At 49.4% G+C, this 10,568-nt stretch overlaps 1 protein-coding gene across 1 annotated transcript in view; it reads left to right on the forward strand.

Moving 5' to 3' along the window:
- sf3b3 (splicing factor 3b, subunit 3) overlaps positions 1 to 8,229 on the forward strand; it is a 28,597-nt gene extending 20,368 nt beyond the window's left edge. Inside the window, exons 22-27 of the mRNA XM_080539440.1 lie at positions 4,249 to 4,374; positions 4,737 to 4,949; positions 5,228 to 5,326; positions 5,797 to 5,940; positions 6,338 to 6,442; positions 6,798 to 8,229. Coding sequence (XP_080395566.1) covers positions 4,249 to 4,374; positions 4,737 to 4,949; positions 5,228 to 5,326; positions 5,797 to 5,940; positions 6,338 to 6,442; positions 6,798 to 6,938 — 828 coding nt within the window. The 3' untranslated portion in view covers positions 6,939 to 8,229. The remainder of the gene's footprint in view (positions 1 to 4,248; positions 4,375 to 4,736; positions 4,950 to 5,227; positions 5,327 to 5,796; positions 5,941 to 6,337; positions 6,443 to 6,797) is intronic.
- The last annotated feature ends 2,339 nt before the right edge of the window (positions 8,230 to 10,568 follow it).

Below are 10,568 nucleotides of genomic sequence, written 5' to 3' on the forward strand. Positions count from 1 at the left end.
GCCTGGCCTCCCCAATAATTTGAGAGAAGAGAGAGAAATGTAAAAAAGCAATAATTTTATTTATTTTATTTATTTATTTAACAAAAAACATATTTTAATTGTTATATTAATATTATTTCCGTTTTGTTCATAAATCTGAATTTTTCCATGGCTAAAACCCAATATTGCAATTGTAAAGCACCTACAGGCCAGAATCCCTATCCGTTTGTATTGAGGGAGGCCAGGCCTCCCCCAGGAAAGTGGTTTCACATAGAAGTCAATGTAATGCAATTTTTTTCATGATAATATGTGATTGGCCAAATCACTGAAAATGGGTGGGCAGAGGAGGCCTGGCCTCACCATGCATTGAGTCCAGGGCTGAAAGATTGACATTTTGTTCGTCCAATCACATGAAGCCATTTTGAGAATTCGCCAGTCACTTCAGTCAAAGAAACACTCGCCATAGTGGCTACGAGTGTCCTATCAACTTGTCCTTTGCAGGACACGTCTAGATCAGGGTTTCCGTTAACCGGTAATTACCGGTCTTTGTCCGATCAAATCTGTTGAAGTCCGACATATTTAAACCTCTTCGGTCATATTGTCCGGTGAAAATAACTAGTGTTGTTCCGATACAATTTTTTGATACCGATACCGATACCTGACCGTGCAGTACTTGCCGATACCGAGTACCGATCCGATACCACGGCGTTTGAAAAAACAAAACAAAAAAACTTGTTTTTTGAGCCGCATACTCACCTCGATGTAAAATTATTGCTAACACTTAGTCTGGCATCGGGTGTTTGGTATCGTGAAAAGTATCAACAAAAATCTATTAACCAACTCAATCAAGGTACCATTTGGTTCTGTAACTAATCATAACAGCAGGGCCGGCCTGTGGGACTGGGGAGTGAAGGCGGTGTCGCCCATCAAAAGAAGAATGTGGCCAGGTACTAATATATGTGAAGGCACACGATTTGTCAAAGTGCAGTTCAATGAATTTGTGAAATCACTTCCATATTCGACTAGGTTTGACACGGAGACTGGCCCGGACTTCTTCCGAGTTATTCCATCCGGGTAGTTTTGAAGCCTGACAAGCAAAGAATGCTGCTAGGGTTTAAACCTTCTAGTCGGAGACTCCTAGCAAAGTTTCTAGCTAAACGCAAGTAGACTTAAAAGTTCTAGACACTGGTTTTTATAACTTTGACAGTCCGGTGTGTGCTTCATGAAACGGGGTTGGTTTTTTAGCTACCATGCATTGGCCAACAGAATTAGTTACCCTGGTGAAAAGTGGGCAAACGTGGCACCATTGTTGAAATCAAAAGTCAAGAACGATAGCTAGTTATTAGTTACGCGTATAACATTACATAGCTCTTCATCCCCAGCAGTGCCTGTCGCTTTGCATGTTCTGTTCATTGAACAGTAGCAGCAACTCAACCACACACTGTCTGTATGAGTAACGCCGGTAAAACAAAACGTACCTTTCTCTGCCACATAATCCTTAGGGGCCATGCTTGCCGATCACAGGTGATGATATACTTGTTAACGGGACTTGTAAAATCCTATTTACTTTGCTCAACTTTAAAAATTGAATGTTTCTCGTGTCTTCACACCGTCACCGTCACCGTCACCGGAGACAATTCATTCACCGAGTTGCGGGACGCTGTGGGTGCGTTCGTAAATTCGCTCTGGAAATCTGATCACCACTCAAGGAATGCCTCTTGTCCAATCAAATTGCTTGGTCCCTTTATGACGTTGATACCACTGTGCGCTCCAGCGTTCTAAGAGCGAATTACGAATGCAGCCTGTGCAAAACGCGCATCACAAGTTTGGTATCGGGTGTTATTTGTTAGTACTCGCCGATACCGATACCAGCATTTTTGTGCGTATCGGTGGCCATGCCGATACTAGTATCGGTATCGGAACAACACTAAAAATAACCGCTAAACCCAATAGCCCATTCGGCGGTAACCCGCCCCATCTGGCAACCCTGTCTCTCAACGGCGCGAGTACCGTAGTTTAGTCAGTTACCGTAATTTAGTTTGATCTAGTCTAAATAAAACCACTGCAGTGACCGGAGTCAAGGTTATTGTTCTGCGTGTTTTGGATGTGCTAGAGCACAGTGAATGACCACCGAGGGCCGTGAGATGCGGCTAGTAAAGGACGCTAGCGGCCATCTCAACCCCGTTCATTGATTGAGCCTGCCGTGCCCGTTCCAGCCCTGAGTCGGGAGAAGTACTACGGGAGTAGTGCGCTACTATCGACAACCTGGGCTACTGGTACCATTAGATTAGGATTGATTAGATTAGGTTGACAACACCACACTACATTTGAGTTTAGGGATATCAATGTTATATATTTGTGTATGTTTTATCTTTATGTATTAAATGTTATAATTGTTTCACATTTGAGACCTGTCTTCCCCCACTCAGTTATTCAGTCGGTGTCCATCATTTTAGTCTATCTATAGTGTTAGAGTTTAATTTGTGCCACTAAGGTGAAATAGTCCACGGGTGTGTATCCCCCCCGATACATCCTCCCCATTCTCATACTCCCGAGTCCGAGTAAGTATGATTTGACAGGCAGCTAGACTTAATGCCTTCCCAATCAGCGAGACGTGGTTATAGAAATTACGTTGTTTTATTGATAAAAAGGGTAAAACTGGAAAGAGAATATAAAAAACTTACATTACTGTCGTAAAACTATTTAACACACTTCAGTTACCGTAATGTGGAGTCCGTTCATTGATCGATCGATGCAGTCCGTTCAAATAGCCATCAAAAGCTAAACTAGGCATACTTAAAATGACCAATTACATACTCAAATCCCATTAATGCAATTGAAATAAACATCTTAAAGTAGCCTACAGTCGTAATTCAAAGTAGCAAAGGTGACTAGGCTGCCCAGTGTGGCGCGCATGCAGCCCTGGACATATTATGCCATAGTAGCGCATGCGAATCATGAAAGCCTATATTATTATATAGTTCGCGATCTAATCGTATCGGATGAGAAATGGACATTAAATGGCCTATATAGGCTACACAACAGCTAATCACCGCGACAAACACCTATATTATATTCTAATATGATGACCGGAATTTTTCCCGTTTGTCCGACAAATTGAAATCTTCCCGGACACGTTGACCGGCACCAAATTTTTCTAACGGAAACCCTGGTCTAGATAGAACACCCATGGCTATTATCCCTGAAATTATTATCCCTACTTTTGCTTAAAATGACCTCGGAAGTCGGCGAGATTCTGGCGCGATTTATACATCGAATAGGTAGACAACATTTAGGATTTATTGAAGTATTATTTTTAATGTAGTCGATTTCGTTTTATTACAAGTCAATTTAATATTCGTATGTGAATATATACAGTATAGTGAAGCGAGCAAACGGAAAAAAATTGGCCTCCTCAATTATGGAAGTCACCAGCCTCCACTGCTACACACATACACACAGACACACACACAGACACACACACTCACACACACACACACACACACACACACACAGACACACACACACACACACACAGAAACCCCAGCTGGGCTCCCTAGGGACAAAGCTTAGTCTCTTGAGTTTGGTGAAGCATTGTGACCCCCCTCACACACACTCTCTCCCCCCCCACACACCCACACACTCCCCCCCCCCCCCACACACACACACTCTCTCACACACCCACACACTCCCCCCCCCCCACACACACAGACAAACACACACTCTTTCCCCGCCCCCCACACACACACACACACACACACACTTTCTCCCCCCCACACACACTCACACACACACACACACACACTCACTCTCTCTCCCCCCCACACACACACTCTCTCTCTCTCACTCACACACATACACACACACACACACAGTCACTCTCTCTCTCACACACACACACACAGTCACTCTCTCTCACACACACACAGAGAGACACACACACACACCCCTCCTCCTGTCTTCTCTGGTGAAACTGAAGGTGAAACTTTGTTTCTACAGTTTCGTTTACTAGGAAATCAGTCTCTGTAACCATGGCGACACTTGCTTGTTAAAGAGGGTCAGCAATTTGGGGCATGGGAAATGTCGGGGGAGAGAGTGTGTGTTTGAGTGTGTGAGTGTGTGTGTGAGAGTGTGTGTGTGTGTGTGTGTGTGGTCATTTGTTTACCTTTCCACAGCCCTTGTTTCAGAGCGCTGTGACGTCACGCTGACTTAAATAACTAAACAACTGATGACTGATGACTCACCGGTGTCTCTTCTGATTGGCCACAGACCCCGGTGGAGGACGTCCCATTGGCCATCGCGCCCTTCCAGGGGCGTGTCCTGGTGGGCGTCGGCAAGCTGCTGCGGATCTACGACCTGGGCAAGAAGAAGCTGCTGAGGAAGTGTGAGAACAAGGTATACACACACACACACACACACACACACCTTCATACTACACACACACACACACACACACACCTTCATACTACACACACACACCTACCTTTATACTACACACACACATACACCTTCATACTACACACACACCTTCATACTACACACACACACACACTCATACTACACACTCACACCTTCATACTACACACACACACACCTTCCTTTATACTACACACACACACCTTCATACTACACACACACGCACTCAATGACCTCCTTTACATTTACACGAGTCATGCAAGATATAAATCATTTGACATGTTCAACGTCCCCTCCTCCCCTCCCCCTCCCCCCTCCTCCTCTCCCCCTCCCCCCTCCAGCACGTCCCCAACCTGGTGACAGGCATCCACACCATCGGCCAGCGCGTGGTGGTGACGGACGTGCAGGAGAGCCTGTTCTGGGTCCGCTACAAACGCACAGAGAACCAGCTCATCATCTTCGCTGACGACACCCACCCCCGCTGGGTCACCACCGCCTGCCTGCTGGACTACGACACCATGGCCTCCGCCGACAAGTTTGGCAACATCAGCATCGTACGTGGAGTGCGTGTGTGTGTGTGTGTGTGTGTGTGTGTGTGTGTGTGTGTGTGTGTGTGTGGTATAAAGGAAGGTGTGTGTGTGTCTGTAGTATAAAGGAAGGTGGGTGTGGAGGTGTGTGTGTGTGTGTGTAGTATGAAGGTGTGTGTGTAGTATGAAGATGTGTGTGGGTGTAGTATGAAGGAAGGTAGGTGGGTGTGTAGTATGAAGGTGTGTGTGTGTATCTGTGTCATATTCAGAGTGTATGTACTAACTAGGCTCCTGCCCCCCACCAGGTGCGCCTGCCCCCCAACACCAGTGATGATGTGGATGAAGACCCCACAGGAAACAAGGCATTGTGGGACAGGGGGCTGCTGAATGGAGCCTCCCAGAAGGTACAGCCCCCCCAACCTGACCTTAACCCCCGCCCCACAAACCTAACCCTGACCCTAACCCCCCCCCAACCTCACCCTAACCCCCCCACTTCACAACTGTTAGAATGTTTACAACTGTTAGAATGTTTATAACTTTTACAATGTTTACAACTGTTAGAATGATTACAACTGTTAGAATGATTAGACTGTTAGAATGATTAGAGTGTTTAGGACTGTTAGAATATTTAGAATGTTTAGGATGTTAGAATGTTGAGGTGGAAGCCTGGAAACTCCCTGAACTCTGGGCTGTTGTGTGCAGTAATTGCTTTGGTGAAAAACAGTGTGTGTGTGTGTGTGTGTGTGTGCGCGCGCACGGTTAGTCTGTATGTCTGTGGCTGGTCTGTGAGTGTGAGAATTCCTTGGCCTTGCCCTGTCTGACCGCCTTGCCCCCCCCCCTCTCTGGCTGACCGCCCCCCCCCCCCCCCCTCCAGGCCGAGGTCATCATGAACTACCACATCGGGGAGACGGTGCTGTCGCTGCAGAAGACCACCCTCATCCCTGGGGGGTCTGAGTCGCTGGTCTACACCACCCTGTCTGGGGGCATAGGCATTCTGGTGCCTTTCACCTCCCACGAGGTACACACACACACACACACACACACACACCATTCTGTCTGGGAGCATAGGCATTCTGGTGCCCTTCACCTCCCACAAGGTACACACACACACACACACACACACACACACACTGTATATACACACACACACTGCAGGAATTGATAAAGAATTGAACCGATAAGCAGAATCAATAATGGAATCTGGATCAATAACATCTTATCAATCATCATCCCTACTGCTGAGCCACAGCTGCCCCAAGTTAGGAGTTAGGACACCCCACTAAATATGTCATTTTTCGCATAACTGTATATACACACACACACACACACACACACACACACACACACACACACAACTCACAGTGTCACTCAGCCCCCCCCATACCTAACCCCCCCCTCCCCCCCCTTCTCTCCAGGACCACGACTTCTTCCAGCATCTAGAGATGCACATGCGCTCTGAGTTCCCCCCCCTGTGTGGCCGGGACCACCTCAGCTTCAGATCATACTACTTCCCTGTCAAGGTACCTGTCTGTCTGACCTGTCTGCCTGCCTGTCTGTCTGCCTGTCTGTCTGACCTGTCTGTCTGACCTGTCTGTCTGACCTGTCTGTCTGACCGGCCTGTCTGGCTGCCTGTCTGTCTGTCTGTCTGCTTGCCTGCCTGCCTGTCTCTCTTTGTCTGTCTGACCTGTCTGTCTGACCTGCCTGTCTGTCTGTCTGACTGACCTATCTGTCTGTCTGACCTGTCTGCCTGACCTGCCTGTCTGACCTGTCTGTCTGCATGTCTGTCTGACCTGCCCGTCTGTCTGTCTGTCGGACCTCCCTGTCTGCCTGTCTGACTTGCCTGCCTGCCTCTGACCTGTCTGTCTGTCTCTCTAGAATGTGATAGATGGAGACCTGTGTGAGCAGTTCAACAGCATGGACCCTCACAAGCAGAAGAGCGTAGCTGAGGAGCTGGACCGGACCCCGCCAGAGGTGTCCAAGAAGCTGGAGGACATCCGCACGCGCTACGCCTTCTAGACCCCCCCTCCCTACACACACACACACACCCCTACACGTTGAGACACACTGTTGTGTTGAAGCCTCATCTTGGCCAATCGGAGGAAGAGGAGGAGACACCACTTCCTCTCACTGGCACGCCAACCTTCTGATGCAACTTCCTGTCTCTGTCTCTCTCTCTTTTTCTGTCTCTTTCTCTCTCTCTCCCCCCCCCTCTGTCTCTCCTTCCCCTTCTCTCTCTTCATTAATGGTGGTTCAGATCTGTCCATCCTCAGGCCCTGCAGGTTGACAGTGATGACATTGTGGTAACTTTACCCAGAAGTCTAAATCTACCGCTGTGTGGCTTCCCACACGCAGAGGGTGTTAAAATTGTTACCATGACGACGGTCTCTAGGGGTGACAGACGTGGCTATTATTGTCCTGAGAGAGACAGAGAGAGAGACAGAGAGAGAGACAGAGCGAGAGAGAGAGAGAGAGAGAGAGAGAGAGAGAGAGACACAGAGAGAGAGACACAGAGAGAGTGAGAGAGACACACAGAGAGAGAGACACACACACAGAGAGAGAGAGAGAGAGAGAGACACACAGCGAGGGAGAGAGAGAGAGAGACACACACACACAGAGAGACAGACAGACAGACAGACAGACAACTTCTCATGGTTTGCCTCCGTGTTAGGGTTTGTTTTGTCGATACTTATCTTATCTTTTTTTTTTCCTTGGTGTCATTTGTTGTTTTTTGTTTCTTTGTGTTTTTCTAAAGTGTGAACGCCTAGCAGTGGAACGGAGGTTTGTGGGGGGTTTTCCAGCGTTGATTTGAGTCCTGGTGTGATGTTTAGATCGGCAGGGTTATCTGTAGATCTGACCCCAGAACGCTAGGAGCTGTTCTCTGTTGAGCTGCAGTTGTACGTGTCATACCCTGGCTAAGAGCCAAGAGCCTGCGACAAACATGCACACACACAGAGACACACGGACATGCACACACAGAGACACGCACATACAAGCATACACACACATACAGATACACACACACAGAGACACAGAGACACAGAGTTCATTTATATGGAGGGGTGTAGTTTGATGGTGTGGAACATTGAAGAACAGAGTGTACCAGCTTAGGGACTGTCACCTAGAAGGCCTATGGCTATCTATTGATTCTCTCTGTGTGTGTGTGTGTGTGTGTGTGTGTGTGTGTGTGTGTGTGTGTGTGTGTGTTGTGGAACACCGCTGCTGTGAAGTCAGACACACTTCATTCTACACTCGTCATGGAAAATCAACTGTTTTTGTAAATAAAGTTGTTGTTTTTTTATCCTTGTAACACCTCCTGTTTGTCTCTCTTCATTCTGTTATACTGGGGGAGGAGGAGGGAGGGGTGGGGAGGGGGGCGAGGGAGGGAGGGTTGGGAAAGGGGGAGGGGGGCGAGGGAGGGAGGGTTGGGAAAGGGGGAGGAGGAGGGGAGAGGGAGAGACCAATTATATGGTGTCAATTACATATGGACCTTTGACCTCATGAATAGGGACAAGAGGAAGCGTTGTCATGGTGACCTCACCCGCCAGCCTATCAGAGGTCACAGGGGTTGTCACATGTTTCATACAGACACGGGGCGGCTTCTAGTTTCTCCTGAGATCTACTACCCCCCTGTACTGTCCCTCCTGAGACATCTCCTACCACCCTGTACTGTCCCTCCTGAGACATCTACTACCCCCCTGTGCTGTCCCTCCTGAGACTACCCCACTTAGACAAAAGTATTTGTTGTTTTGCAATAAGGCGTTTGTTAAATGCCAAAAACGTAAATCAGGTTAAAGAGACGGAGGGCACACACACACACTCCAGAGATGGCTGTTTACCCAGCCGTCCCAGAGGAGAGAGGGGGAGAAGAGAGTGGAGGAGAGAGAGGGGGAGTAGAGAGTGAAGGAGGAGAGACGCTGGAGGAGAGAGGAGAGGGGGAGGAGAGATGAGAGTGGAGAAAGGGTGGGGGAGAGTGCAGGAGAGAGGAGAGGGGGAGAAGAGGGAGGAGAGATAGAGGAGGAGGAGAGAGAGAGGGGTGGGTGGGTGTGGAATGTGTCCATCACCACCGCAGTTTGACTCAAGTCTTTACCAGCTGCCGCGTCTGCGCGGTTTCACACACTCATGGGGTAAGATGTCCCTGTGGTTACACACACACACACACAGGGGCACACAGAGACGCAGACACACACTCATGGAGTAAGATGTCCATGTGGTTCACACACACACACACACACAGAGACGCAGACACACACTCATGGAGTAAGATGTCCATGTGGTTACACACACACAGGCACAGAGACACACGCACAGGCACGCAAACAAACACACACTCATGGGGTAAGATATCCATGTGGTTTCACACACACATGCATGCATGCACACACACATGGGGTAAGAGTGATGTCCCCATCTTCCAGTGTTCATGTCTGGGGTTCGGCAGGGGTGTGTGTGTGTGTGTAGGGGGGGGGGGTGTACATTTTCGCGCTCCTCTAGGTGTGACTCACACATTCCGACGTGCTGAGCCCCCCAAGTGAGTCTGGTAGACCACTGACCTGAGTCACCTCGTTAAGGGGACCCCACATCCCCATCCCCTTGGGGGGTCCGCTTCATATGCAGACTGTTTGACGTGGAGGCTCTGTGGTCTGGTTAGATGTTGGGGGGGGCGGGGGGGCTCTGTGGTCTGGTTAGAAGCGTGTGTGTGGGGGGGGGGGGAATCTGTAGTCAGTGATTAGAGGTATGTGTGTCCTGTTTCTGTTCCAGAGAAAGATAGTGGTTTAACGACTCTATGTCTGGACCTCACCACGTGGTGTGTCCGACCACCATGCCATCCTCTTCACTGTCCCGGTCTCCCTGCCCAGGCAGCATCCTAAACGCACCATCTCATTTAGGAACACCAAGTCTGTGAGTGCACCGGCCCTATCCAACCTGATAGCGTCCCACATGGACTCGGTTCCCCCCCGACATCGCGGTGGATGGCCTGGTAGCCCGCTACAACATCGCCTTATCCCTCAACCTCAACTCCCTCGCCTCCCTCAAAACCTGGACTATCTCCTTCACCCGCCCTGACCCCCTCACCACCGAGCTCCGCACCATGAAGGCCACTGGTCGCCAGCTGGAGAGGCTGTCCAAAACAACTGGCCTCACGGTTCACCTCCTGGCTTTCAGGGACCATGTGACAGCCTACAAGGATGCTCTCTCCCACACAAAGACACTGTATTACCCCCGTCTCATCGGCTCCCAGCAAAACAACCCCAGAACACTGTTCTCCACCATCAACCGTCTACTCCGCCCCCCTGATGCCCCCCCATCCCCCTGGTGCTCCTGACCTCTGCTCCAAATTCCTGGATTTCGGGGGAGATACTGTAAATTGGTAGTCAGACAGGCAGAAACCTAATGTACAGATAGGGACAGATAGACTCTCTCCCTCTCTCTCCCTTTCCTCTCTCTCTCTCCTCTGGGAATTTCCCAGTGACATCAGGGTATCTGGTCAGATGGGTCAGGGTGAGAGGGTTGGAGGTTGACTGGATGGAATCCCCCAGTCCCAGCCACCCCCACCTCCTGTCTCAGCCCCAGCCCCAGCCCCAGTCCCAGCCCCAGCCCCAGTCTCAGCCTCAGCCCCCCACCTCCAACCCCAGTTCCAGCCCCAGC

This window comes from Nansenia antarctica (genome assembly GCF_963989245.1).
Source record: "Nansenia antarctica genome assembly, chromosome: 9".
Taxonomy (NCBI): Eukaryota; Metazoa; Chordata; class Actinopteri; order Argentiniformes; family Microstomatidae; genus Nansenia; species Nansenia antarctica.